At 33.4% G+C, this 25,261-nt stretch overlaps 1 protein-coding gene across 1 annotated transcript; it reads left to right on the top strand.

Annotated features, from left to right (window-relative positions):
- Nucleotides 1–20,157: 20,157 nt before the first annotated feature.
- On the top strand, nt 20,158–24,372 carry LOC149161884 (cinnamoyl-CoA reductase 1-like). The gene is made up of 6 exons (XM_089435578.1): nt 20,158–20,450; nt 20,561–20,718; nt 22,938–23,123; nt 23,248–23,410; nt 23,527–23,719; nt 24,072–24,372. The coding sequence occupies exons 1-6, from the start codon at nt 20,303–20,305 to the stop codon at nt 24,214–24,216; spliced, it is 993 nt and encodes a 330-aa protein (XP_089291704.1). The 5' UTR covers nt 20,158–20,302; the 3' UTR covers nt 24,217–24,372.
- Nucleotides 24,373–25,261: the final 889 nt, after the last annotated feature.

The raw sequence follows: 25,261 nt of genomic DNA, 5'->3' as shown, positions 1-25,261 counted from the left end.
CAAAGATTTGGGCAGAGCCATAATCTGTGGTGATATGAGCCACCGAAACATTACAAGGAATAGGGACACATGGCACAATATGGAGCAAGCAGGGCGGGGTGACCGTAGACTGGCTCAATTATCCCTCAACCCAACCAAAATTCCATCACGCAGCAATTATGGTGATCTGACGTGCAAGTTGCACAAAATTAACCGATCACTCACCGGAAACCTCCCCGATTTTGGTTATTTAACCACTCTCAATTACCCATCGACAAACATTGTCTCAGTGAGCAGCAAATTCGTCCCTACTCCATTTGCAAACAATGATCGGGATACAGCTAGGCAAGACAGCAGCACCATGGCTGGGGAGACTAGCTACAACAAATCAGCCAACAATGATCTGCAGCAGGCAAGATAGATGTTCGAGAGGCGAACCTCGCAACAAAACAAGCGCAAAATCATTGATTTAGAAGCCACTGTCGAGGATGAGGAAAGTAAGCTCTTTGATTAGCAAATCGAGAAGGAATTCGACTGGCTCCAGGACCCGGGAACACCCAGCACTCAGGCCACTCAGTTTGTAAGAACTCAAGCGGAAGCGTGGCGAATGAAGACCTTCCTTGCCAAAGCTATGGATGTCCAAGGCGAGCACGCGGAACAGCTGCGTAAGCTCAAACAATTTGCTGAAACTATATCGCATGACCACATGGTAGTGGTGGAAAGCAGTGAATTTAAATTGAGCGCGATCCACCAACAAGTCGATAACATGGAGAAGAAACTCATTGTGCTTATCAAGATTCTGAAGCAAACCATTGGGAAAGACAACAAGCCCTCCGACATGTAGAAGAATGAACGTTCAGGAGAGCAGCAAGGCACCTCATCCAAGCCTGGGTAGAGCTATATGGCTAGACCCAACTCGGTCCTGGAAATTTTCAAACGCCTCTGATTCTGCAGTCCATCAAGCCTCCCCTTCTTTTCTCCTCTCAGTGGGTTACTATGTCTTCTGTCCAGGTTTCCTCTGTCTTTGTCTGTTGTCCACTCTTGCTAATAGCCGCCCTGCGTGGTGTGCATGTTCCTAGTTTTCTGTTATCTAGTCTCTTCCAGTACTTTGTCAATCTAGTCTCTTCTGGTATCATGGGGCAAGGCCTGCAGTTTAACGGCCAGTAATCTGCTTCTGCAGAATTTTTGTACTATATTTGTTTCTGTTAATATCAAAGCTTACTTACACAAAAAAAAGGTGTTACATCGATGGACCAAAATTTACCTTGATACATGGATACAGTCATGAGGTTTGGATGCATCTAGAAGCTCGACTTTTACACAAGGCTTCAATGTCCACCTCGATCCAAATTCATCGAGATTTCAAGAATTCATCGTTTTGCATTTTTGGGAATAATAAGCAGAGGCTCCCCTTGAACAAATCATCTCCTTATCATATCAACACTTTGGACATTAATGACTACACCTTTGATATCAATGATAACACTTGTTTAATAAATTCTCCAAAAAACAAGGTAGCAAACTACTCTATAACATGATAAACTAAATCAAAATATATTACAACTAAAACTAGAGAATGACAATCTATGTGAAAAGAAAAACTAGGCAGTTTTGTTTTGTTCCACCATAAGTTGGACATATACTCCAAGAGTTCTCCCTTTGGAATGGATAAGTCACTCTTACTTGTATATAAACTTGAATTTAAACTAAGATAAACAACAAATAATCTAGATCCACATATCTCACAAGTAATTGCAAATATTTTCTAATAATTAGAAATTAAATATCTCTAAATATATTCACATAAATATCTCCAAGATGTTTTCTAACAACACACAACCAATCCCTTCAAAAATTTCAAGATTGCTTCCCTATATTGGATGATTGATTACTAATCCCAAATCCATGAAAATTCTTCAATGATTTGAAAAGGAAATTCAAGTTTTGAATTAGGTAATAAAATTTACATTGTTGCAAGCTCTAAATATCCCAGTAATCATTGGCAAACTCACCTAAATTTCAAAGATAAGTGAAACATGTTATTTTTTTAATATTTAATCACAAACTCACTTAAAATACTAAAATAAATGCATTGGAGGATATCTTGAAACTAATCCCACACAAAGTATTAAAATAGAGAAAAACAAGGTTACAAAAGAGTTGAAAATGATAAAATTCAAGGAAAGGTTGTGTAAAGATTGTAAAAGGATGTAAATTAATGGTATCTTTCATGACTCAATAAGTCTAATAGTTTAATTCTTAATGCATTTACTAGCTCAAGAAAGTTGCCCTTAGCACCATTATGGTATCCTTCTTCCGTACACTCAACTCTCATTTTTTCTATTCTACCAAACTACAAAACTAGCCATCTCCCCCTATTTGAATTTCATTTTCTCCCATGCAAAGTGACTTTCCCACCATACCTCTTACATGCATCCAATAATTGGATTTTTTAAATAATAAAAAACCAAATAGAAATTCCATTACAAAAGTGATTTTATAAAAAATATTTGGCTTTAATAGGCATGTGGAATTTCCCCTTGACCTCTTTTAAGCCCCCCTCTCTTATGAAAACATAGCCCCGGCGACTCCATCCTTATCTTTTTGGAAGATGTATTTCATTTTATTCTTTTCACTATATAATTTTTACTTATTGCATCACTTGGCCTATCACCATACATCATATTAAAAAATATGCATTGCTAATCTAGAGATTAAAAATTAGAGTGTTACATTTATCCCCTAAAATTTTCTAAGACTTACTAGTCCAACATATGCATGGAAAGTGTGATTTGAACTTGTTCACAATACAAGATGTCTCTGTAAGTGAAAAGGTCAACTATTTAGTCAAAATGAAGAAAATGACTATCACAATAGAACATGCATTAGAGGACTTGAGGGACTGTAAACAAATTAAATTTGATTTATTTTTACATCTACAATACTTGTGTAGTAGTTGAAAGAAAACCCCCTCAATAGGCACCTCTAATGTCACCTCCTAATGAAATGTTCTTGAGTACCAACACATGAATCAATCTACGAATTGTACCAAAGCCATCAACCTAGACCACCAACATTTAAATCAATAAGTCATACTAGTTTTTGAAAGGTCTATACACATATCATCTTATGCAAAACTCTTTCCACAAATCATCCTTTGTAGGATTTTTCAAACCATAAATATTTATTTGAAATTTTATTTAAAAATATTCCTAACAATGTTTCAATTATGGAGAGATTTTAAATTTGTTTTCATATTTTATTTTCAAGAAAAAAAATAATTCATTATTTATATCATTAAAATAAAAATATAAATATAAATATACATATTTTTAAGTACATTTACATTCCACCTTAATTATTAGAAATTTTAATACCATATAAAAAAATAAAAAATCATCCTCCTTTCTATTAAAATATATTATAAAATTATAATATTTAATATTGTAAATTTAAATATCATTTTAAACGGGAAAGATTATCTCCCATCATATTAAAATACATTATTAAATCTTAAATTATTATAAATTGAAATTTTATTTTCTATCATATTAAAATATATTATAAAATCATAAAATGTATCATAAATAAGAAATAAAGATATCAAAACAATTATCTTTTCAATATAAATAAGGAATGATTTAAAAAAAAAATATATCATAAATAGGAAGTAAAAATATCAAAACAATTATCTTTTCAATATAAATAAGGAATGATTTAATTTTTTTTAATCCAATCTATTTTTTATTTTTTTTATTTATTTATATCAATCTACATTTTATATATATATATATATATATATATATATATATATATATATCTATATATATATACATACGCGCACACACGTCTATATCAATTAAACTACATGAAACTTTCTTATATTACATAAATTAAAGCAACATTTTAAAAATGACATTTGGAAATACATCATTCTAGAAAGATAATAACCTCATCATAATCTCTTTTGATTCTCAATCCTCCTTCTCTATTCTTATTTTGCATGTAGTGAGAATTCCATGAAAGGCATCCATATTTATATTTTTAAGATCTCACATTTCTTTAATAGATGAAACTTTTGTATTAAATCTTGAGGGAAGGGATCTCACTGTTTTGTCAACAACTTTAGATTCCTTAACTATATCACTAATACCTTTGTTAGTATTGAGTATATCATCTACACAAAGAAAGAATTTTGTAACATTTTCATATTCATCCATTCTTAGACTTTTGAATTGACTTTTATGAGTATGTAGCTTAGCCTTCTTCTCTTTTTCATCTCCTTCATAGCTCCTTTGAAGCTTGCTCAAAATACCTTTGGAGATTTTGTAGTGCATCACTTTGAATAATTTTGTATCTGAAAATCCACATAATATGGTACTTTTTTCCTTTTCATTATTTGAATATTGCAATTTTCCATCCTAATTAGTTAGAGAAGTTGTTGGAACTGAATAACCATTTTCAACAGATATCAATACCTAGATATATAATATAGGTACTCATTCTTACCTTCCAAAAGGCATAATTTGGTCAATCAAATAATGGATATTTTCTTGAGGAACATCCCTTGTGACTAGTTGTTTCTGGGAAAACTAGTGTCTTGTCGAATGACTAGCCCTCTAGATTTGGCAGCTACCCTAGAAACAATAGTTCAAAGCAATTCAACGATTTCTTCTATGTGTAATAGATAAGAGAAAGATAATGGAACCAACCTGGAACTTCTGCTTAATCCCTTTCTTGATCTCTCTCCGCCTTGATAGATCTTGCAACTTCTCTATGTACTTAACCCGGTTGGAGAGTACCTGCACAAGTACAGCAACAAAAAACCGTCAAAGCATCGTGATCTATTATAACATAAACATTACAGAAACAGATATATAATGAACAAATGATAGCATTCACAACTCATAACATTCACAATTGCACAATCATATGGAAGAAAACTTGAAGAACTTTATTTATAGAAGGGAGAATTACAACCGAGTTGTCTGATCGAGCATCATCCGACTCTAACTCTCTCCTAAATATAATTTTAATAATACAACTTAAATAAACCTTCAAACTAACTTCAAAATTATATACATTACTAGTAAAGCATTTAATACATAACAAAGAACTTAAATATATGACAAAGAATCTAAAAAAATAAAAATAAATAAATAAATAAATAAATTTAAATATAATCAATCACTAATTAAACCAAAAATAAATAAATAAATAGATAATTATTAATCAGTTGGTCAATTGAACGTCGAAAATAAAAGAAATCAAATATTTTTCAATTAACTATTAGTAGCTCCATGATTTCACACTCTCTCTTCTCAAATACAAATCTCATTGCCCTGATGATGGACTCACTAAGCTAGTCCGAAATGTTGGTTTCAAAAATTGTTCACATGTTTTTCCAAAAACATAAAAAATCATCCTCCCAGCTTCAATCCCTCTTCACCTCATGAAATAACAAGATCACACCAACAATACAATGCTCTTTCCTCAATTACAAACTATCAGCACTTCCTTGCAAGTTACAATATTCCAGCCTCCAGATCTCTTAGATGAGGGATCCTTTTATAGATGTGTGAGTCATCTCTGGGGTTTTGATTAGTTTCATTCCACTTGTTACAATTGGTTCCACTTGGAGATTTCTTGGATCTCTTACTCATCCCTGAGCGAATTCAGGGAGACAAGTGTCATAGGAGAAGTCTCTAGAAGATTCCATGAGCAACTACCTAGCAAACTGTCTTGGACATTTGTCGATCCTCGCCCATCACACCCTATAGAAGGCCCAAATAGTATGCATCACACCCTGGCAGTGTAACACTCAATATGCATCACACTTTGCCAGTGGAGTAGTCTGTATGGTTCAGTTTAGGCCAATTATGGATGGTTTCTCAAGTGGAACTTTTGGGGAATGATGTAATCAAATGACTATGTTCTTTTAGGGTATGAAACAACTCTTTTAGGGGTTCATGAGACCTAGTTTATCGACATATAAGTTTGGGGTTGATGTGCCCAAATATGTCTATAACAGTTGCCCCCTAAAGCATGAAGTCGTAAATAATGATGTCGAATGAAATGCTTTATCATGAGGATCCGAGGTTTCGAACTGGAAGGTGACCTGTATAAGTTACAATACAATACATCATCATAATATAATTTTCATGATCTAGTTGAGGTGGGCATTCCCATGCTCAGCTTTATAAATTCATTTCATGTACATAGATCAGATAGTCGTCTGTAGATGCAGACTGGTGATTCTTCAGATGTAGAGTCATCATCCATGGTTTGGATGACCATCTGTGCAGCACCTTTCTACATTTGATGTTTTTATATCCATGAATATATCACAGCCCGGATGGATGAAACTAGATCCAGGGTCTTCAAACTCATTCAATCTTCACCCGATGTACAGGTCAATCCATGTGAAGAGATGACTTGAAGTCGAACATGGAAAGACATCACCTGATTACCAGCCAATAATGTGAGTTGTTAACAGACGCAAGAGGAATCAACAATAATGATAATGACCCTCAAGGTACTACAGTACAATTCACGTGGTGTGAATATATGATTCGATGTCGAACATCACACAAAATCTTTCGGTCGAAGGCCATTGATGTCAACCTATCGCCGGAAGTGAGAAACTTTCCATTGATGTGTGCAAGCTTCAAAGCACTGAAAGGGGTGTTTCTAAGTCAACTTATTGGATAATGAGCTGATGTTGACAAGAAGTGAATCGTCATAGGAGGGCCTTAATGTATCCCACATCTATGACATGAAATGAAGCAAATGATTTCTGGAGGTGAAAATGGACTGACGACACAAGGTTCAGGAAAGGCGATCATGAAAAAATGAAGGTTTGGAGCTATTGCAGTGGATGAGACATTAACTGGATTGTGTTTTATCAACTGAGTGACTTCTCTTGAACATGTTGGTGACACTGAGATGGATTGGTAGCATTAACCCAAAAAGATAATCCAACCCGACTAACCCAACCCGACTCAATAATGGTGATGGAGTGAAAGTGTCATGTTCAAGAGCAACCTGCTACGATAAATTCTTCAAGATTTTCCCTCTTTCCCCAGTCATTTTTGACCAATACCTCTTTATTTTTTTCAAGATTGAGGAGGATAACATATGCACGTTCTATAATTTGCCCTTCGGGCAAACCTGTCGCTATGTTTTAATGAGTCTAGCGACAGTGAAACTTGGTCTTGTCTAGAATGGAAAAGTTTGTCACTATTGTTTTAACGAGTTTAACGACAAGGATAACTCGGTCCTTTTCATGTTAGAGAGTTTGAAAAGGGATGAAAAGAAAACTCCAGAAGTTATTTTTCGTAAAATAATCCCTTAGGTCTGAAAAACGATAAAATTATACAAAAGGGATGACTTTTCCAATCACTTTAATGAGCCGAAAAAGACAAGCACTTGAGTTTTTTGTAAGATAATCCCTCGGATCCGAAAAATTATAAAATCATACAGGACGGATGACTTTTCCAATCACTTTAACAAGCTGGAAAGGTCGGCGCTCGACAATCTTTTCACATTTAATGAGTCTGAAAAGAGTTTAAAGGAGACTCGATTTTGAGGAATGAGTGGTGTCTAGGGTAGCAATTGGTTCCGGTGAATTTGGAACTTCTCAAAACATGGTGAATTCTATGAAGAGACTGGCTAATAAGACAACTCATTGCAACTGTTCCTCAAAAGGGGTAAAACAACCAAGTGGGAGAGTATGATTAGCCAAAGGGATGGAGGTGATGAGAGGTACACAACCAAGGCTCAAAAGGCTGATAGAATGGCAATCACAAAGGTTTTCTAGTTGAAGGTGGGTTCATATTTTGACAAGATTGAACCATGGGGGAACTATGCTTGGTGGGTTCATTTTTTTTTTACAAGCTTGAACCATAGGGGAACTATGCTTGGATGTAGTTTTTTTATTTTTTATATAAGCTTGAAATGACAAAACTAAAAATTGAAAAACAACAAAACTAAAAATTGAAAAATGAAATTAAAAACGGAAAGGAAAATGGTTTGCACGCCCCCAATATGATGAAAAGGAGAGTCTCTTGTAGCCAGATGGAAATCACTGTGGTTAGGCAGGACGATTTCATCCAGAATAGACAAAACACCTCCTTGACTTCGTCCAAAATAGACAAAGGTGAATGGTGTGTCAAACCAGTCACATAACCTACAAGGAAACTTATCTTTACAACTAGGTGCATCTAGAATAGACAAGGGTGCATGCCCCCTAATCTTTGTTACATTCACCGGACTACTCATGGTTATCACGTGGATGGAATGAAGGTTCAAGCGATACCGTTAATGTGTGAACTTGAACAGTATAATTTTGACTCTCCTCGGGAAAGGTACGATTAGCTGAAGGTGAACTTGGGTCAATTGTCCCCTTCACCTATTGAGTTTGGTTGGGTATAGACTCATAAGATTCACTTTCAGAGAGAGTGGTTTCGACCAATGGTTGATTTATGTCAGTCGGTTTTTCAACAAGAGAATGACTCGGGGAGAGTTTCTTGTAGCTATATGGAAGTCACTACAGTGAAGCAGGACGGTTATCCAACATTCTTTTGGATTCATCCAAAAAGGGACAAAGGTGAAGGGCATGGTTCCCTTCACATAACCTACATGGAAATCTAAGCTTTCTCCTCTGTTCATGAACTTTATTATCACTAGTTGAAGGTGTGTTACCAACATGATCTCAAGAAATTGATGACATAGGATGGTGTGAACAGGAATACCATTCTTTCAAGATCTAAGGAAAGCAAGGACAGTCCCGAGAAAAATGGTCACCCACACAAATTATGCATGGAAATTTAGCTTTGGGAAGTTTAATGCACAGATTTTCACCAGATGATGCATTCAAAGCAATGGTTGCCTGGTTTCCCCCTTGCTAAATTGGCTTCTTCTTCTTCTCCTTCCCTTTCTTCTTCTTCTCAGCCACCTGGTTACTAGCATCACTACTTTCACCAAGCGAAGAGGAAGAAAGGGAGGGAGAAACAAATGAAAAAGAAGGCGAAGGGTCAACTTCAGTATCAACTGGAGGTTGATTCAATTGCGGAGGAATCATGGCATTTTGAACCACAGAGGTTGAAAACAGTTATATCAGTATGCCAATGGTAATTCCCGAGAGGAAAAAAGGAGTAGGATTCCCCTCAAAAGGGATTCGTTGATCAGTGGACTCCAGATTCATCACCATATGTCTCAATCTAAGATCAACTAAGGAACATGGATGTTATTCTGAATTCAATGAATTTTAATGAAGCTTTGGCACAACTTTGCTTTTTTAGTTTTTTAGAGTCAAGAAAAAGCTAAAGATGACTCTAGTCTCCTTCGATTTTTAATGAGCCTGAAGTTACAAGTGCTCAGATGGACCTTTTCTTTTAAAGAGTTGAAAAGGAATGAAAGTGACTACTCTGGAAAATCTAGACTGAGGGATTACCAAACCAATAGCAAAACTGCAATATACACATTGGTGATAAATTAAAGAGAAATTACCAAGGACTTATGTACGGCAGTCAATCTTCCTGAATGCTGTGTTCAGTGCATTGCAATCAATAAGGCGATAGGCTCAACTTCCTATGGATAAAGGATATAAGCCTATTGTGGTCTCCCAATATATACGTGACAGTACGGGGAGCACAAGTCCGTGCTATCACTTGTCGTATCAAGGAGGAGGAATCACCCAACCTTCAATGAAAATGATAGTTACTAGTTTAAATGACACCAGAACACGTCTCTAGCCTAGACCTCTAGATGTGTTGCGTTAAGTTCCAAAGCATTGTTAGGTTTATTGAAATTTATTTTAAAGTTGATCTTATTTATAGTTTTCCTTTCAATGGTTCACAGTGTGATTTTGATTTGAAATTCCTAAAATGCAATCTACAATGATAAACAATCCTTGTTTATTTTGAGCAATGAAAATCCTAGCTACTAGAGAAAGAAGATTACAATTCTTTCAAACAAAGAGAAAAGAGCACACACTAGTGCATTTTCCTAAATCCAAACTAAAAAAATGCGAAATTCAAATGCATGTATTCGTTTTCTTTCTCCTTAATGTGAAAAGTGCCAAAAAGTAAAACTAAATGTAGCAAAGATCTGAAATATTTCTTTCAAAATGACATTTTCGACAATTTCTTATTCAAAAGAGAAAAAAAGACTAAACAACACTTTTCAATTTTGAATAAAAAATTATTTCAACACTTCGAATATAAACAAATCAGACCAAATACATGATGAAAATTTCAATCGACCATCCAGGGAAGAAGAATCCACGACACTTCTCTTTTCGACACAAAACGACAATTATGACACTTTTTGTACCAAAGCGACAAATCGATTTTAGCAACTTTTCGACAAAGGATTGTAAATGATGAACAAATACATAAAAAACATTCACTAATCCTAAATTAATGGAGGTTGATCTATGTGATGTAAGTAGGCTTCAGTAAGGAGGCATTGTTCATAAGTAGTAAAACAACTAAACTAAACTAAAAACAAGGTCAAAAACCCCCAATTTCTAGAATGGAAAAAGGTTCAATCAATCATCACACCTGGGCTTTACAGAAACAGGGATGCATCACACTTTACACACTTGGGAGGTGTGATGCATACTAGGTTACAATGACAAACAGTGTGATGGTCCAGGGAGCACAACTGAAGTGGGTTTTGGCTGATATGTGCAACTATTTTCAGTGAGTTAGGCTGAGCTTTGATGGAGAGTAAAGAAAAAAGATAGAGGAATGATCTTGAGAGGTTACTTAGCTACCAAAAGGGCATCTAGATGTGCTTGCAATTCAAATTTTTAATTCATAAACTAAACCAGAGATTGACTGAAGCAACATTCAACTACTATGCAATTGCAAAGCAAGAGTAGTTCGAAGGCTACCTCGATGACTTCAGGCTCTGTCTATAGTTTATAAAAAAAACAATAACAATAAACAAACATCTATCCATTCCCCAGCAAAGTCGCCAATTTGGCGACTGGGAAAACTAGTGCCTTATCGAACGACTAACCCTCTAGGTTTGGTAGCTACCATAGGAACAATAGTTTAAAGCAATTCAACGAATTCTTCTATGTGTAATATATAAGAGAAAGATAATGGAACCAACCTGGAACTTCCGCTTAATCCCTTGCTTGATCTCTCTCCCCCTTGATAGAGCTTGCAACTCTTCTCCGTACTTAACTTTCTTGGAGACTATCCACACAAGTACAACAACAAATAACCGTCAAAGCATCGTGATCTATTATAGCATAAACATTAGAGAATTAGATATATAATGAACAAATGATAGCATTCACAAATGATAAAATTCACAATTTCACAATCATATGGAAGAAAACTTGAAGAACTTTATTAATATAAGGGAGAATTACAACCAAGTTGTCTGATCCAACATCATCCTCCCAACTTCAATACCTCTTCACCTAATGAAGTAGCAAGATCACACTAGCAATGCAATGATCTTTCCTCAATTACAAACTATCAGAAATTCCTTGCAATTCACAATATTCCAGCCTCTAGGTCTCTTAGATGAGGGATCCATTTATAGATGTGTGAGTCATCTCTAGGGTTTTGATTAGTGTCATTCCACTAGTCACAATTGGTTCCACTTGGAGATTTCTTGGATCTCTTACTCATCCCTGGGCGAATTTAGGGAGGCAAGTGTCATAGGAGAAGTTTCTAGAAGATTCCATGAGAAACCACCTAGCAAATTGTCTAGTACATTTGTCCATCCTCACCCATCACACCCTATAAAAGGCCCAAAAAGTATGCATCACACCCTGGTAGTGTAACACTCAATATGCATCGCACTTTGTGAGTGGAGCAGTATGTATGGTTCAGTTTAGGCCAATTCCGGATGGTTTCTTAGGTGGAACTTTTGGGGAATGATGTAATCAAACGACTATGTTCTTTTAGGGTATGAAACAACTCTTTTAGGGGTTGATGAGCCCTAGTTTATCAACATATAATTTTCGGGTTGATGTGCCCAAATATGTCTATAACACTAGCCATGATCCCATGCGATCTAGCTTCTAGTGGTTATACTGCTTCTTGAAGGCACCTTCTCTGAAACCAATTATTGGAAGTATGATTACGTTGAGAATGGGAGGTAGGTGAATCTATATAATGTCAAATTTAATAATTAAAACATTTCGATGCATATAAAATGTCAATCACATCAACGACATGAGAATACACCAAAATAATTATGGTAGAAAACCACAAAACATAGTTGTACGAATGTTTTTGTAGGAACCAACCTATTGTTACAATACTTTTACTGGAACTAACCATAAGGAGAGATCAATCCCATTTAAATTATTTATTGGCACCAATAGAAAGGACACACCAATCCCCTAAAATGATTTATTGAGATGAAGAAAAAAGAGACACCAATCCCCTAAAATGATTTACAACACCAATGAGAAGGAGATGTCATTCCCTTGAAATGATTTATTGGCACTAGCTAAAAGTACTAACTGATCCCCTAATATTTTAATACACTAACCTAAACTAGCTTAGAAATCCCTTTATCATGATATTTTGAGACGTAAATCCATAGGCATATAAAATCATATAAAATCATTTATTTATGATTTGTCTCTTACTTCTTTACCCACAACAGTAAAATGCTCTTTCATTCTTTAACTTTCTTATGTCTACATAGTTTTGTACATCAAGATTTTACAACATATATTTTCACTTAGATAAAACTACTTCCTTGTCTAGTTGGCACATCTTCCTTACACTTCATTCTAATATTTCTTTTGTATTAAGCCCCACGAAACTCATATTTCTTGATTCTATTATTCATTATCATGTACAATCTCATGTTCTTCACACTCTCAAGCTTCTCTGGCTTAGGATAAATTACGCTAATAGAAACTTAGCAGAGCCAACATGCCATGTAGGACCACTCTATATAACCTATATTATTTTCTCGTTTCAAGGTTCCTTGATGTAGGTTTTAACCCCGTACAAAAATTACATGCATACAAATTCTTAAACATAGAAAATAAACAATGCAAGAGCATAACACATAAAACACATATATATAGAGATCTTCCCCTGGATCCCAAAATCGGGACTACCAGCTTGATTTTTCAGTGTGTTCCTTTCAATGTTACAATACATATTTATACATGAAGAAGCATCCAATACCATGGACTGAAAATCATCGCGTCCAAAACCATGTGTGAAAATCATGCACAAAACCATAGGTACGTCCGCCCAACCTAATATAGGGTCCAAAACCAAAAAAAATTGGGGCGCTACCCCAAACCCAATAGGGGGAAGGGGGGGCTACCTGCACCCCTCAAACATCCTGTAACCCCCCCACTACAAAATCATTGCAACAAAGGGGGGGGGGCTCTAACCCCTCGGTTAACTACGTGGGCTAGTCATGGAAATAATATAAAATAACCCAACACTTGATGCCCTGGGCCCTTAAATTCAAACTCACAAAACCACATGACCATGTATCAAGAGAAAAACCGTAAACAACTATTTGAAATACATTTGGAAAATGGGTCCAAGAAGACACTTTCAAAATTCCCATATTACTAGATGCCCCAGATTTCCTTATTATTTGATTTTGGATCCAAGTGTTATGAACTTAGCCCTTTTTTTAACTTGGGGAAAGGACCCTAGTATTAACTCACCTCTCCAATGTATTTGGAATCTAGGTCTTTATTTATTGACTATGGTACTTGCATAGGAAGATCCCTAGATACATGGATACCTTTTTCACTTTCTGTATGCAAAGCCTTGACCCAACTAGAACTCTAACTTATCTCCTTTTCTTCAATTGCATCCATATCTAGGTATTTATCAAATGGAAAAACTACATAGACACCTTGATGTATGGATTCCCATATAATTCTAATTATTTTGCATGGAACCATGCAAATTAGAATTCTAACTTAACTCCTTTTCTTCACTTTAATCAATATATGTGCCTTTGTCAAATGACCAAACTAGATACACACCTCGATGTATGACTCTATGTAATCCTAGATGGTCGGATAACCTACTAAGGGTTATTATTTTTGGCACACATTCTTTTTTCATCTCCATTTTGTCCAAATTAAAATACACATTAAATCTTCACCAGAACACTACCTTGGCACAAATCTCAAGGATTTAGAGAGTGCTGTGTGAATATTCTTTATACAAAATAGGACCTCCCACATGGTTTTCTTATGAAGTCATCTTTTCCATTTCATAACCATGTTGTCTAGTTGATGCAACAAACTAACCATAGGGCATGCAACTTAAAGATTAAAACAAAACATAATTATGAAATCCACATAATAGGTGTGCACATAAAATCTGACAAATAATTAATTAATAAATAAAATATTTACAAGAGAACTATTGGCCTCATTCTTGGCCACTCACTCTTCACTCTTACTCAGACACTTACATGCCTCATGGGCTCACCTCGATTTATACAAGTGGATATGAACCCAAAGCAGGTTCTAAATCCTAAACAAACTCCCAAAATAACTCTCATGATCCACAAAAATGCTCATCTAATCCCTTATCTCTAGATAAGATATAACTAACCCTAAAATCTCTCAACTCTTCATGGAAAGTATTAAGATTTTTATGTAATAGGTAAAAGTGAAAGTCGTGAGTTTAATTTGAGAGTCTAAGTTGGAGTCAAGTTAAATCTTGAGTCATTTATATAATTTATAAAAGGGTGCATTTTCGGTTGTACCCGACACCCAAGATCCATCAAATTAGAATTCTAGATTTAAAAGAACATTAGAGTGATAAGTCAAGTTGATTGTAATTGGGTGCATTTTCTATAGAGATCGACACCCAAAGTAATGAGAGTTTCAATAATCTTGCATCAAATTAAAATGTATGAGTTGCAGAGTGCGGTAGGAGCAAAGAGATAGCGATGTGGAAAAGCTAGGAAGAATACAAGTGCAAGTTCTCAGTAAATAAGCTAGGGAAGTGTTGTAGTCAGAGGAGCAAGGAGTGCTCCAAAAGATGGTTCAAGTGAATTAAACCATTGGCCAAGTTCAGAGGAGGTAACTTGGCAACGTGTTAGTTTAATTACAGCTTATAGTGAACAAGGTGAAGTTTGTGGGAGGAGATGAAGATGACTATGGATATTCATTTGCAGAATTCAGAGAAAAACCACAGTGATGCCACAACACTTGGCATAAGTGATGAAGAGCTCGAGAAAGATATATTTGAGTTGAAGGCGTGACTTGATGTATTAATGGATCTGCTACAAAATCAAAAACATCGATGGATAATGAAGAAGAAATTTAAATGGCTAATCAAGAAGTTGATTGTAAGGAGACAGAAGCATAAGTTGAAAGTTTTGTTAAGGGAAGCAGAAAAACTCCAGATAAATGAGATGAATGTATACATTTGTGAACCAGAATAAGGACCGATGCTTAGTGAGGATGATGATGATGCTAAAATGAAATATGTTGATATGAACATGGGTTCGATTCCCACAGATGGAACCACAAACTGTCTAAAAGATCAACATAATGACTTGAGGACAAAATCATCAACATAAAGATCAGAAGCCTTGTGTTTTTAAATATGAAAATTGGTGAATGGGTGAAAGATATATTGTAGATGATGGACATTTAATTGATTATATTTCATACAAGATGAAAGTTAGTCTTTTGAAATGATTTCTGAAAGCGATCGTAAAATGCTTATGAAATGTGAAGAAGAATTACAATTGCTAGAAAAGATGTTGATGGAACTTGAATCTAATCAAGTTACAAATAAAGAAGAGAAATGTTTAAGTATTGAAAATGTGGAACCTGAGATGAAATGTAATTTTCAATTTAATGTTAAAGATGATGAATTGATATTCCAAGCTAGTAACAACAAACTTCAGTAAAAAACTAGATTGGATATTGAGGTTGAAGAATTAAGAAAACTAATGGAAAAGACACATAAACCAAGATATTGCAAGATGAGGCAAACAGACAACAACATAATGGAAAGAATATGACAGAGGATTTGATGAGCTACAAACTAAATATTGGGATCCACGAGGAGTTTTATTCAACTTATGAAGATATATGGTCAGGAGACCATGAATTTCTTTTACTTGGGGAGTGTCATGCGGGTGTATCTAACCTAAGGTTTATTTTTTACTAAAGGAGTTAGTTTCATAAGTTAGGATTTAATTATTTAATGTATTTTCCTATATTTTTAAGAGAGAATGAGAATTCTTGTAAATAGGAAAAGGTTCGAGAGTATTTTGGAAGAGTTGAGAGATTTGAGGGTTAGTTATATCTTATCTAGATATAAGGGATTATATGAGAGTTTTTATGGATCATGAGAGACATTTTGGGAGTTTGTTTAGGATCTAGAACCTACTTTGGGTTCAAATCCACTTGTATAAATCTAGGTGAGCCCATGAGGCATGTAAGTGTGTGAGTAGGAGTGAAGAGTCAGTGGCCAAGCATGAAGCCAATAGTTCCCTTGTAAATATTTTATTTATTAATCAATTAATTATGAGATTTTATGTGCATACCTATTATGTGGAATTCATAATTATGTTTTTTGTTAATATTTAAGTTGCAGGTCCTATGGTTAGTTTGTTGCATCACTAGAAAATCAACTCATTGCCATGTAGAGTTCCTTAGTACTACCAAGTGTCGAGGCATCTCCCACATGTCACCTTCTACCTATCTCATTAGCCACACAAAAATGCCAAAAATTAATGTCATGTGCCAAATCCTCATGCCTCCATATCACCTGCTTTGCTACTTGGCACCAATTAACATGCCACTTCTAATGCCATATTATACTTGGGGTCCGTCTGCTATCCAAGATGAAAATTTGGATCTGAGTGTTTTGTTAAGGTGTTACTTTGATGGACCAAAATCTACCTTGATACATGGATACAGTCATGAGGTTTGGATGCATCTAGAAGCTTGGATTTTACACAAGACTTCAATATCCACCTCGATCCCAATTCATTGAGATTTCAAGAATTCATCGTTTTGTAATTTGGGGAATAATAGGGAGAGGCTCCCCTTGAACAAATCATCTCCTTATCATATCAACACTTTGGAGATTAATGACTACACTTTTGATATCAATGATAACACTTGTTTAACAAATTCTCTTGAAAACAAGGTAGAAAACTACTCTATAACATGATAAACTAAATCAAAATATATTACAACTAAAACTAGAGAATGACAATCTATGTGAAAAGAATACTAGGAAGTTTTGTTTTGTTCCATCATAAGTTGGACATATACTCCAAGAGTTATCCCTTTAGAATGGATAAGGAACTCTTACTTGTATATAAACTTGAATTTAAACTAAGATAAACAATAAATAATCTAGATCCACATATCTCACAAGTAATTGCAAACATTTTCTAATAATTAGCAATTAAATATCTCTAAGTATATTCACATAAATATCTCTAAGATGTTTTCTAACAACACACAACCAATCCCATCAAAATTTTCAAGATTGCTTCCCTATATTGGATGATTGATTACTAATCCCAAATCCATGAAAATTCTTCAATGATTTGAAAAGGAAATTCAAAATTTGAGTTAGGTAATAAAATTTACATTGTTGCAAGCTCTAAATATCCATGTAATCATTGGAAAACTCAACTAAATTTCAAAGATAAGTGAAACATGTTATTTTTTTAATATTTAATCACAAAATCACTTAAAATACTAAAATAAATGTATTGGAGGATGTCTTGAAACTAATCCCACACAAAGTATTAAAATAGAGAAAAACAAGGTTACAAAAGAGTTGAAAAGGATAAAATTCAAGGAAAGGTTGTGTAAAGATTGTAAAAGGATGTAAATTAATGGTATCTTTCATGACTCAATAAGTCTAATAGTTCAATTCTTAGTGCATTTACTAGCTCAAGAAAGTTGTCCTTAGCACCATTATGGTTTCCTTCTTCCATACACTCAACTCTCATTTTTTCTATTCTACCAAACTACAAAAATAGCCCTCTCCCCCTATTTGAATTTCATTTTCTCCCATGCAAAGTGACTTTCCCACCATACCTCTTACATGCATCCAATAATTGGTTTTTTTAAATAATAAAAAACCAAATAGAAATTCCATTACAAAAGTGATTTTATAAAAATTATTTGGCTTTAATAGGCATGTGGAATTTCTCCTTCACCTCTTTTAAGCCCTCCTCTCTTATGAAAACATAGCCTACACGACTCCATCCTTATCTTTTTGGAAGATGTATTTTATTTTATTCTTTTCACTATATAATTTTTACTTATTGCATCACTTGGCCTATGACCATACATCATATTAACAAATATGCATTGCTAATCTAGGGATTAAAAATTAGAGTGTTACATTTATCCCCTAAAATTTTCCAAGACTTACTAGGCCAACATATGCATGGAAAGTGTGATTTGAACTTATTCACAATACAAGATGTCTGTGTAAGTGAAAAGGTCAACTATTTAGTCAAAATGAAGAAATGACTATCACAATAGAACATGCATTAGATGACTTGAGGGACTGAAAACAAATTAAATTTGATTTATTTTTACATCTACAATACTTGTGTAGTAGTTGAAAGAAAACCCCCTTAATAGGCACCTCTAATGTCACCTCCTAATGCAATTCAAGTTCTTGCGTACCAACACATGAATCAATCTACGAATTGTACCAAAGCCATCAACCTAGACCACCAACATTTAAATCAATAAGTCATACTAGTTTTTGAAAGGTCTATACACATATCATCTTATGCAAAACTCTTTTCCACAAATCATCCTTTGTAGGATTTTTCAAACCATAAATATTTATGTGAAATTTTATTTAAAAATCTTCGTAACAATGTTTCAATTATGGAGAGATTTTAAATTTGTTTTCATATTTTATTTTCAAGAAAAAAAAAACATTATTTATATCATTAATAGAAAAATATAAATATAAATTTACATATTTTTAAATACATTTACATTCAAGGTTAATTATTAGAAATTTTAATATCATATAAAAAAATAAAAAATCATCCTCCTTTCTATTAAAATATATTATAAAATTATAATATTTAATATTGTAATCTCCCATCATATTAAAATACATTATTAAATTTTAAATTATTATAAATTGAAATTTTATTTTCTATCATATTAAAATATATTATAAAATCATAAAATGTATCATAAATAAGAAATAAAGATATCAAAACAATTATCTTTTCAATATAAATAAGGAAAGATTCACAATATATATATATATATATATATATATATATATATATAAATAAATAAATAGCAAATAAAAATATCAAAACAATTATCTTTCCAATATAAATAAGGAATGATTTATTTTTTTTTTAATCCAATCTATCTTTTATTTTTTTATTTTTTATTTTATTTATATCAATCTATATTTTATTTATTTTTTATTTATATATATATATATATATATTAAACTACCTGAAACTTTCTTATATTACATAAATTAAAGCAACATTTTAAAAATGACATTTGGAAATACATCATTCTAGAAAGATAATAACCTCATCATTCTAGAAGTACATTAACTATGTTAAACGTTAAGTACATTAACTATGTTAAACGTTAATTTTATCACTGAATATCCCATATATCCCGTTAGCAGTTGATCAAACAAATTTAGTTGTTGAAACTATGTGCATGTTAAATTTAATGGTCCAAATATTCAAAGAATCTTATTAACATTTCAAACGCAATGGGATTGTGTGGAATTGAGGACATTGTCGCTATCCTTTTCACCGTCCAAACCAAATTATAACTTTTATCTGATTAAATAAAAGGCGAGAATACTCACCATCATATTGTTTAGGTAAGCGTGCTTTAACAATACTTTTAAAGCTTAAAATGTAATATTGCCCATGCAAACATGGCCTAAATAAACACTTTATTGATATATCGAGCAGCTTTGAATATTTTCCAAGAATTTCCTACCTTGGAAGTGCAAATTCTATAAAAATAAAAACATTTAGGACATTGCACTATCAGTCACATCCAAGAAGCCATCCGAACCAAGTAAATGCTCAACCACTCCTCAATATATGTCTGCTCTTTGCCCCAACTATACGTTTATGTAAGCATTGTTGTCCTATATATACATTCAAGTACGGTAGAGGTTATCTCACAGCCATTTCTTTGCCTTGTCAAAAATTTCTCCTTTAAAGAGGAAGGCCTCCCCTTCATTTCCACAACTCTCAGGAAGCTTTAGATTTCACTGCTTACTGCCTCCCTCTGTGAAGTTGTTAATCCGAGTGTTGCAGTCTGTAGGAGGAATAATAAAGAAAAATGGGACCAAATCAAATGCAGCAGGAGAAAAAAACAGATGAAACTGTTTGTGTGACAGGAGCAGGGGGATTCATTGCCTCATGGCTGGTCAAGATGCTCCTCAGCAGAGGCTATACTGTCAGAGGAGCAGTTCGCACCAACCCAACTGGTATACCAACCAACTAGCATAATAGTCTTTACATAATTTTCATTTAGTTCTTTGATCTTTTTACATGCAATGGGTATTGTAATTTATTCTAATGGATGTGACAATTACAGATGATGATTGCAAGTATAAGCATCTCAGAGAGTTGGAAGGAGCAAAGGAGAGACTTGAGCTTGTGAAAGCTGATATTCTGGATTACCAGAGCTTAGCCACAGTTATCCAAGGCTGTCAGGGTGTCTTTCACATGGCTTGCCTTCTAAATGACAACCCTGTAATTTTCATATAGAATCTCTTATGTTCTTTGTTAATGAACGTAGATGTTAGAGCTTAAAAAAGGAATCTATCAACTTTGTTAATCTTGAATTGCAATGCATCATATGCAATAAACCAGGAGATAAGATAGAGGGATGTTTTTTTTGGGTGGTAGTTTCAGGTTTAGTTTACAGGAAATAAGATAGAGGTATGTTTTTTTGTAAGTTTTGGTGGCAGTATGGAGTTTAGTTTTCATTAAAATTAGAAATCATATGAGTGGTGATCATGTCAGTATCGTGTAGGTGATTATTGTGTAGGTGATCATATGAGTAGTGATCATGTTGGTATTGTGTGTGGGTAAATTTGTAAACAAAAAATAAAAATTCAAGTTAATACATAGTTATAGATAAATTTCTACATCAGAAATCCACCACACAACCTTTTCCTTTAGTGTATATATAGTTAGAAAAAAATACAAACTAATGACTAATTATATTTGCTGGGCTATCTTTCTTGACACCAGCAATCATCTGAGGGGTAACCATGTCATTACAGTTAATGGATAAATTTATACATAAGAAACCTCCCACACAATCCCTTGATATATGGATAGCTTTTAAAGGAAAAAATTAATTGAAAGATTTATTCCAAACTTCATCTTGGATAGCTGGTCATATTTGGCAGGCTGTCTGGCAGGCTGTCTTTCTCGATTGATATTTATGTTATTCTGCAATCTTTTTTCTTATTTTGTGATTGATTTTTATATTATGCTGCAAACATTGTACTTATTGAAGTTGTGTTGCAATTTCAAATTTCAGATTAGTTTTTTTTGTTTGCATTGGTTCAATTTCGTGAATTGTGGGTTAGTGGTTCATATTTGTGTTATGAGTTACGTTACATTTTTATATTAAATTTTTGACGTAGTAATTTATATTATTATTTTTGTTCTCGTTTCTGGCAGTGGTTTAATGATTGTGATGGGAAGTCATCATATGTATATAGCTAGGGTAGGTAAAAAGTCTTAGGTATAAAGGTGGGTTTTTGACTTTTCAAATTGGTTGTTCGCCTTAATACGTAGTTAGTAATCCAGTTGATTGATATTTATGTTACGATGCAAATCACTGGTTCATTTTGTAGTTTAGTGATTGATATTTATATTAGGACGTAAACAATGTTTTATTTAATGCTATTTTTATTATATTTCAGAAATTACGTTACATTTTTATATAAAAGTTTAAATTCAAGTCAAAGTAAATGTAACATTCTTATTTAGGAAGGAAGGTGTTTGAATGTTTTTTTATTGGTATTATTTAAAAAATTTAATACATTTAAAAATGGAACAAAGTTTTGGGTATTGGGATAGTTGGTTAAGAAATTTGTTTTTATTAGTTTTAAAGTAGGAGAAAAGTTGTTGGTACATGGCTAACAGACAGTGTATATAGTAATATACTCATTTACTAGTATTACATGTTTATTTTTTAAAAGCAAATTTTTAACACTCAATTGGCATAATTTTGGGCGTTGAAAATCTTTTTGGTGGTGAAAATCAACTTCCCTCCTAACCTAAAGGAAAAAAAAGGTTGTTGATTCCTAGCTAGTGCACAATATATACTCACTTCAAAGAGCCATTTAGTTACTCTATATCAAATTACCAAACTTAAATATTAACTATTCTATCAACTGCCCAAACTAAACTCAATATACTATAAATATTTAAGACATATCCAATAAACTTAACCAATTTACTGGATAATTGAATAAATATAAAATTTCTTGAGAATTTGAATGAAAATAGATGTTATGTAGTAATTAAACTAATCAAAAAACTATAATACTAACACAGCCATATGAACTAAATGCCTAATAAATATTCATAATCATCAAAATAACTATGCCCCATTTGTAAAACTGAAAATTTTTAATACTAAAAAAAACAAAAAAATCAAATTACTAAAAAAATATAAAAATTTCTAATACTAAGAACAAAAGAGAATTCAAGTAACTAAAAGAATATATATAGAACTAATCCAAGAGTGGAGATCAGAAACAAGAACTAATCCAAGAGTGGAGATCAGAAACAAAAAAACATTTTAGAAAAGCTGAATTATATATATTACCAAAAATTCTTACATTATTAAACCTATCCCATCCATATTCTTATTATTACTTTTTTTAAGATTGAAAATTCTGTAACTTCTATTCCAAAATTTCCTTACGTGGTTTGGCTTGATGATACAGGAGCAGGTGATAGAACCGGCTGTGAATGGAACCAGGAATGTTATGGAGGTATGTGCAGCAATGGGAGTGAAGCGTGTTGTGGTTACATCTTCTATTGGCGCAGTTTACATGGACCCTCACAGAGATCCACTCGCCATAGTCGATGATGACTGTTGGAGCGATTTGGATTACTGCATGCAAACTAAGGTATTAGGTCATTTTTTAAGAAAACAGCAGCAGGAGTACTGTGAATTTTAGGTATAATATTGTGGAAATGCTATGGATACTTTCATGTACTAATCTTATCGTTGGTCTGGTTCATGCGTTACAGAATTGGTATTGTTATGCAAAAACCTTGGCAGAAAAATTAGCATGGGAGATTGCCGAGAAAAGGAATTTAGAGATGGCAGTGGTGAATCCGAGTCTGGTTTTGGGTCCACTGTTGCAGCCCGCCATGAACGCAAGCACTGCCCATATTATGAAATACTTGACAGGTGGGGAATATCTAGTAGTTAGTTGGTTTATAGAGTTAGTTGGTTTTTGCTGTATGTAGTTAGTGGAATAGTGATTTAACCGCTACATGAATGGACGTTGTGATGATGAAAATCAGGATCAGCGAAGACGTATGCAAACTTAACTCAGGCATATGTGGATGTGAGGGACGTGGCAGAGGCTCACATTTTAGTGTATGAAACGCCTTCTGCCTGCGGCTATAGATATCTCTGTGCAGAATCCAATCTCCACAGAGGAGACCTTGTCCAAATGTTGGCTGAACTGTGCCCACACAATCCACTTCCTATCAAGTATGCAATCACCATATATACACACGTTAGTTTAAGTAGCAGAAAAAGGTTTAAGTAGCAGAAAAAATACCTTGTTTCTAGTAAAAAAAATTTCTCATTAATGTTGTTAATTTTGTTTTCAATGAAAATTTTCTAAAAATATAAGTTTTTAGCTTATAAGTTTAAGTTATTTAATTGGCTAAAAACTTATATATCTGCTAAATCTATTTAGTATATATATTTTAGACTATAAGAAATTCAAAAAAATTTAAACCCCTATATATTATTGAATAATGAATTAAGCAGTGGGCAATGACATTGAATGATGAATTAAGTAGTGGACAATGACGTTGGCCATGCATGAATGTTGCAGGTGTTCAGATGAGAAAAACCCAAGGAAGCAGCCATACAAGTTTTCTAATCAGAGGCTTAGAGATCTAGGCCTCTCATTCACCCCACTAAACAAATGTTTGGCTGATACAGTGGCCAGCTTACGTGACAAGGGCTTTCTCCACTAGATTTTAGGAGATTGGAGACTTCAGGAGAATAAAACTTAGGTGGTGGAATAGTACTTGAACGTATATTACTGGTGATTATGGTGTCACACTTTGTCAGACTTATCAGACTTTGTATAAATTTCACTTTTGTAATAATTGTGACACCCAAATAATTTATAAAACATTATAAGATAAACCACTTTTGTCAAGGCTTTCAATGATAGTTTTGTGATGTGGATGGCCGCTCCTTGATTTCTGCTGATCGTTGTCCTCCATGAATTAAGTGATCTCTCACGTGATGGCCCTCTTTGTTTGTGGTTGGTGGAATCTTAAAAAAGTGATCTTTGACTGGATGCCTTTGACAACAATGGGCGTTTTCATAGATGAGAAAATCTGCATGAGATTTTACTCCAAGTTTGGACATTAAATGCTTTAATCAAAGTTAATAGCATTTTCATATTAATTGAGTTTCAAGGAAAATAAAGAGAATCCCATGATGGTAAAAGGAATATGGTCATGGTTCTTCTTCATTTCTAAGTGAACATAACATATGCAATAGATTGTAGTGTGGGTTTCTGAAAGGACAGAGAAATTGTAACATTTAAATTTTTGTAAAGGAGAGGTTATTATGTTAGATTTTAGTAATTTTAATAAATGATTGTTAGAAAAAGTTATAGTTTAATATTTTTATGTTTTGGTTTTTTCAGGTATATTTGTCTAATTAATTTTAGGGATTTTTTAAAATTATAAATTATGTAGTATAGGTAATCTATTGTTTCATAAAATTTTCAAAGTGTTGAGTTTATTTATGTATTCAAAAATATATTTTAAATAAATAAATAAAAGCACAAATACAATCTTGTTAAAAATTATGAGATTTTCACCCAACGATAAAAAAACAGAGAAAGATTAAAAAAACACTATTAAAAAGATTATCAAACTTATAGAAAATATTAAACTGATTGTTTATATTTATTAAGAATTTATTCACATTAATTCATTGTGATCTTATTTTTAAAAATTTGGAATTAAGATTATTAGTCAAAATGTAAACAGCTAAGTTAGT

Source organism: Pinus tabuliformis, chromosome 5_2 (genome assembly GCF_031772625.1).
Source record: "Pinus tabuliformis cultivar Carrire ecotype Pingquan chromosome 5_2, CPIR1, whole genome shotgun sequence".
Lineage (NCBI taxonomy): Eukaryota > Viridiplantae > Streptophyta > Pinopsida > Pinales > Pinaceae > Pinus > Pinus tabuliformis.
The sequence above is the reverse complement of the archived record's forward strand: the minus strand, read 5'-3'. Positions and strand labels throughout refer to the sequence as shown.

Excerpts from the sequence above, each read along its gene's own strand:
- LOC149161884 (XM_089435578.1), top strand. The coding sequence starts at position 20,303 with ATGGGACCAAATCAAATGCAGCAGGAGAAAAAAACAGATGAAACTGTT. Across the intron at positions 20,451-20,560 it reads AGTTCGCACCAACCCAACTG|ATGATGATTGCAAGTATAAG; the intron begins GTATACCAACCA and ends TGACAATTACAG. Across the intron at positions 23,720-24,071 it reads CACAATCCACTTCCTATCAA|GTGTTCAGATGAGAAAAACC; the intron begins GTATGCAATCAC and ends TGAATGTTGCAG.